The sequence below is a fragment of the Tenrec ecaudatus genome, chromosome 1 (assembly GCF_050624435.1).
Source record: "Tenrec ecaudatus isolate mTenEca1 chromosome 1, mTenEca1.hap1, whole genome shotgun sequence".
Taxonomy (NCBI): Eukaryota; Metazoa; Chordata; class Mammalia; order Afrosoricida; family Tenrecidae; genus Tenrec; species Tenrec ecaudatus.
The window spans coordinates 5,161,011-5,167,003 of NC_134530.1; the positions used below are offsets into that span (position 1 = coordinate 5,161,011).

General features: G+C 58.1%; 1 protein-coding gene across 1 annotated transcript; it reads left to right on the forward strand.

Moving 5' to 3' along the window:
- The first annotated feature begins 2,714 nt into the window (after positions 1 to 2,714).
- FEM1A (fem-1 homolog A) lies at positions 2,715 to 5,993 on the forward strand. The gene has a single exon (XM_075545173.1). The coding sequence runs from the start codon at positions 2,857 to 2,859 to the stop codon at positions 4,795 to 4,797; it is 1,941 nt and encodes a 646-aa protein (XP_075401288.1). The 5' UTR covers positions 2,715 to 2,856; the 3' UTR covers positions 4,798 to 5,993.

The window sequence follows — 5,993 nt, forward strand, 5'->3', positions numbered from 1 at the left end:
GTATTGTGATTGTCAAGATACTTTTTAGTCTGAAAGTACTCTAAAGCTTATTGCTATTAATATACTAAAAACTATTACACACTTTCTATTTATTTATTTTTATGACTTTTATTGGGGGCTCTTACATCTCTTAATGCAACCCATACATTCATGCATTGTGTCAAGCACGTTTGTACACATGTTGCCATCATCATTTTCAAAGCATTTTCTTTCTACTTGAACCCTTGGTGTCAGCTCATTTTTTCACCCTCCCTCCTCCACCTTCCCTCATGAACCCTTGATAACTTATAGATTATTATTTTCATATTTTACATCATCCGGTCACCCTTCACCCACTTTTCTGTTTTTTGCCCCCCTGGGAGGGGGTTATATGTTGATCGTTGTGATCAATTCCCCCTTTCTCCCCCCACATTCCCCTTCCCCTCATAGTATCTCTACTCTCATTGTTGGCCCTGAGGGGTTTATCTGTCCTGGATTCCCTGTGTTGCGGGCTCTTATCTATAGCAGTGTGCATGCGCTGGTAGAATTGAGGTCATAATAGTGGGGGGCAGGAAGCATTAGAGAAATAGACCAAAGTTGTGTTTCATCAGTGCTATACTGCACCCTGACTGGCTCATCTCTTCCTTGTGACCCTTCTGTGAGGGGAGGTTCAATTGTCTACAGATGGGCTTAGGATCTCCACTCCTTGTCCCGCCCCCATTCACAGTCATATGATTTTGTTCTGGGTCTTAGGTGCCTGATAGCTTACCCATCGACACCTCATGAACACACAGGCTGGTGTGCTTCTTCCTTGTGGGCTTTGTTTCTTCCCAGTTAGATGGCTGCTTGTTTCTCTTCCAGCCATTAAGACTCCAGATGCTGTAGCTTTTGATAGCTGAGCACCATTAGCTTTCTTTACCGCATTTGCTTGTGCACCCATTTTGTGTTCTTGGGGAGGTGAGCAACACAGAATGCCGGGTTATCAGAACAAAGTGTTCTTGTGTTGAGGGAGTACTTGAGTTGATGCCCAATATCCACCTGCTACCTTAATTCTTAACATACAGATATAAGTACATAATCTATTTCCCTCTCGTTATATATAAATATATTTACATATGTACATGCCTGTATTAGACCTCTATAAATGTCCTTTGCCTCCTGGTTCTTTCCTCTATTAGGGGTGGTGGAAGAAAGGAAGAAGTGGGGGCAGCCAACCCAGAGACAAGGGAACAACAAGTGAACTAAAATTAATAGAGAGAAGGACGTAGGATATCTAGTGGGACTTACTCTAGGTCAGCGGTTCTCAACCTGTGGGTCTTGACCCCTTTGGGGGTTGAACAACCCTTTTACAGGGGTCACCTAAGACCATCAGAAAACACATATTTCCAGTGGTCTTAGAAACCAAGACACCACTCCTCTATCCATCTCCTCTATCCATATCCATCTCCCATGCTTCAAGACAAAATTTCATTGATTTGTCATTAGAAATAAATATTTTATAATATATAATGACATTGCCTTTGTAATTCATCACTATGCTTTAATAATATTCCATTTGTAACAATGAAAATACATCCTGCCTATCAGATATTTGCATGACAGTTCATGACAGTAGCAAAATGACAGTGATGAAGTACCAACGAAAATAATTTTATGGCTGGAGGGGGGTCACCACCACATGAGGACCTGTATTAAAGGGTCGCAGCATGAGGGAGGCTGAGAACCGCTGATACAGGGCAGGAGAGTCAAACTGGCAGCCTGAGGGCTGCATGCGGGCCCCGAGGAAATGTTTTGTGGCCCACGATGCTCTGAAATAAAATGAACATAGAAAATAATTGTTATGAAGAAAATAGCGCTTAGGGGAGACGAGGCCATACCGTACACACAGTTCCCTCATTACATTCGTTTCAGAGCATCTTGGGCCACAAAAAATGACCTCGGGGGCCGCCGGATTGACACACCCCTGATCTAGGGCAATGTGACAGCAAGGAATTACTAAACGTGAATGAAGGCCGAACATGACGGCGGGAACAAGAGGAAAGTAAAGGGGAAAAGGGGAAAGAACCAGGAGGCAAAGGGCATCAATGGTACACTTTGCATGGGTTTTAAGCATGATGGGAGAAACAATTTCTAAAACAAAGAAAAAGCAAAACAAAAAACACCTTAAATCCTGCCATCGGGTCGATTCCCAATCACAGCGACCCTACGAGACCAAGAAACACTGCCCCGGTGGGCATCCCAGGCGGTAAAGGCTTATGGATGCAGAACACGGACTCTGAGCGGACCTGCAGGTCAGCAGGGCAACGCCAGACCCACTGCGCCATCAAATCGACGCCTGGCCACGCCCTCGCTCCTGATTGGCTCTGGCCTTCCCGCGATGCCTTCGGAGAATGTAGTCCTTGGTCCAGCACCTGCGTTTCCTATTGGCTCGGGTCGTGACAGCGACCGGAAGTGCGTCACCAAATTTCCTCGGCTCCCGCAATCGCGCGAGATCCCGTTGCACGACGGGAATAGTAGTTCTCGCGTTGCCAGTTCCCGACACGGCCGGCGATAAGTCGGACAACAATTCCCGGCAGGCTCCGTGCACACCGTTCGCCGGGTCTAGCGCGCGGCCTTCTGGGAGATGTGGTCTTGAGCCCTCCCTCTTCCTTCTCTGCCCTGCGGAAGCGCCGGTTCGAGGGGACTACATCTCCCTGCGCACTCGGCTTCCCCCGCACCCCACGGCGCCGGGCCACGGCCGCCATTTTGTTCCGCCTGAGGAGACCCTAAAATGGCGGCGGGGGAGACGGGAAAGGTTGCGGTCGGCCCCTTCGGGCTCTAGGCCGCCGTCCGCCCGCTGCCCAGCGGCCAGCACATGGCCTGCCGGAGGCCCGCGCCATGGACCTCCGCACGGCCGTGTACAACGCCGCCCGCGACGGCAAGCTGCAGCTGCTCCAGAAGCTGCTGAGCGGCCGGAGCCGGGAGGAGCTGGAGGAGCTGACGGGCGAGGTCGCCGGCGGGGGGACGCCGCTGCTCATCGCCGCCCGCTACGGCCACCTGGACGTGGTGGAGTACCTGGTGGACCGGTGCGGCGCGAGCGTGGAGGCGGGCGGCTCGGTGCACTTCGATGGCGAGACCATCGAGGGCGCGCCGCCGCTGTGGGCCGCCTCGGCCGCCGGCCACCTGGACGTGGTGCGCAGCCTGCTGCGCCGCGGGGCCTCGGTGAACCGCACCACGCGCACCAACTCCACGCCGCTGCGCGCCGCCTGCTTCGACGGGCACCTGGAGGTGGTGCGCTACCTGGTGGGCGAGCACCAGGCCGACCTGGAGGTGGCCAACCGCCACGGCCACACGTGCCTCATGATCTCGTGCTACAAGGGCCACCGCGAGATCGCCCGCTACCTGCTGGAGCAGGGCGCCCAGGTGAACCGGCGCAGCGCCAAGGGCAACACGGCGCTGCACGACTGCGCCGAGTCCGGCAGCCTGGAGATCCTGCAGCTGCTGCTGGGCTGCCACGCGCGCATGGAGCGCGACGGCTACGGCATGACGCCGCTGCTGGCCGCCAGCGTCACGGGCCACACCAACATCGTGGAGTACCTCATCCAGGAGCCGCCGGGCCCCGAGCAGCCCGCCCCGGGGGCCCAGGCCGGGCCCCGCGCCGCCCCAGAGGAGCCCGGCGACGCCCACGAGAGCTGCTGCCCCACCAGCCGCGAAGCGGCCGTGGAAGCCCTGGAGTTGCTGGGCGCCACCTACGTGGATAAGAAACGCGACCTGCTGGGCGCCCTGAAACACTGGCGACGGGCGATGGAGCTGCGACACCAGGGCGGCGCCTATCTGGCCAAGCCCGAGCCCCCGCAGCTGGTGCTGGCCTACGACTACTCCCGGGAGGTGAGCACGGCCGAGGAGCTGGACGCGCTCATCACCGACCCCGACGAGATGCGCATGCAGGCCCTGCTGATCCGCGAGCGAATCCTGGGCCCCTCGCACCCGGACACGTCCTACTACATCCGCTACCGGGGAGCCGTGTACGCAGACTCCGGCAACTTCGAGCGCTGCATCCGCCTGTGGAAGTACGCCCTGGACATGCAGCAGAGCCACCTGGAGCCCCTGAGCCCCATGACGGCCAGCAGCTTCCTCTCCTTCGCCGAGCTCTTCTCCTACGTGCTGCAAGACCGCGCTGCCAAGGGCAGCCTGGGCCCCCAGATCGGCTTCGCAGACCTCATGGGCGTGCTCAGCAAAGGGGTGCGCGAGGTGGAGAGGGCCCTGCAGCTGCCCAAGGAGCCAGGCGACTCCGCGCAGTTCACCAAGGCCCTGGCCATCATCCTCCACCTGCTCTACCTGCTGGAGAAGGTGGAGTGCAGCCCGGAGCAAGAGCACCTGAAGCACCAGACCGTCTACCGGCTGCTCAAGTGCGCCCCCCGCGGCAAGAACGGCTTCACGCCCCTGCACATGGCGGTGGACAAGGACACCACCAACGTGGGCCGCTACCCGGTGGGCAGGTTCCCCTCGCTCCACGTGGTGCACGTGCTGCTGAGCTGCGGGGCCGACCCCGACAGCCGGGACTTTGACAACAACACGCCGCTGCACGTCGCCGCCCAGAACAACTGCCCGGCCATCATGAACGCCCTCATCGACGCGGGCGCCCACATGGACGCCACCAACGCCTTCAAGAAGACTGCCTACGAGCTCCTGGACGAGAAGCTGCTGGCCAAGAGCACCATGCAGCCCTTCAACTACGTGACCCTGCAGTGCCTGGCCGCCCGGGCCCTGGACAAGAACAAGATCCCCTACAAGGGCTTCATCCCGGAGGAGCTAGAGGCCTTCATTGAGCTGCACTGACCGAGTGTCCCCAGAGGGGGGAGCCCTGGGCAGCAGCGCAGACGGGCTTCGGAGAGGAGCGGGCAGGCCGCAGGTGCGCATGCTTCCAGCACATGCACCGGGACTTTCTGCAGGAGCCCCCGCCGCCTGCCTCCTCGGACGTGGTGGGGTCCCAGCCGCCACCCACCACACAGGAAGGAGGAAGGCCTCCCGCCCCTCCCTCGGCCGGGAGAAACCAGATGCTGGGCTGCCAAGGGCAAATGCTGGAAACGGCAGACAGACTCCTCCGCTCTCCTCCCTTCAGCACCCGCACAGCCTGCCCCTTGCCAAGCTTGCAGTGGGTGTGGTTTTGTTTGTCCGGCAAGCGGGCAGGTGGTACGTGTGCACTGGGCGCTCCCGCCACCTCTGCCACCGTGCCTGTGCCTGGTTGGTCTCCAAAAGCCAAGCCTCAAGGCGAAGGCGCTCCGGGCATGTGTTCTGTGTGTGGTCTGGCACGTGAGCAACCCGACGTTTTTGTAAACTTCACTTGGGAACCTTTCCTTGGACCTCCCAGCCTGCAGTCCTCATTCGAGATCCGTTTTTATTTTATTTTCTCTCCATTGGGGATCAGGCTGAGTGACTGAGGAGCCGTGGGAGGCCACAGGGCCCTGCCCAGTGGGAGAGCGTGAGCGTGGTGGCTGGGTCGACCGTCCAAGCACAGCGGGGTCCCTTTCTCCGTGGCCATCTTTCAGAAGCCGAAGATGTGCATCTTCCCAACAGCCTCCCCAGCATGGTGCACATCCAAGGTGCCAGCTGGCTCACCACTGTCAGGGTCAAGTCTGCTGGGGCTTGAGCCAAACCTGGCTTCCTATCTCAGGGTCGGGTGCAGAGGCGAGGCCACTGCCCGGCGGTTCTAGCTGGGTCTTGGCAGGAGAAGCCATTCCTGGGGAGACAGCTGCCCTGTGGCCCTGGAGGAAGGTCAAGCCTGGGGGCTCTGCCCCCTCCTGCCCCAACCATGGCAGCCTTGGCGCCAGGCGCTATGGCCAAGCCAAAGCAGGGGGTCTGGCCCCTCTGGCTGTTGCAGGGAATTCGCCCTCGCCGTTTGGGTGTGCAGTTTGCAGTGTTAGGTCAAAGGTTATTTATTTGCGAGGCCTCAAGGTCTTCTGTCAGCAGCGGCCCTGGGAACTGCAGTTCCCACCCCTCCGTAGCACAGAATAAAGAAACAAGATGGGTGCGTT

Excerpts from the sequence above, each read along its gene's own strand:
- FEM1A (XM_075545173.1), top strand. The coding sequence starts at position 2,857 with ATGGACCTCCGCACGGCCGTGTACAACGCCGCCCGCGACGGCAAGCTG.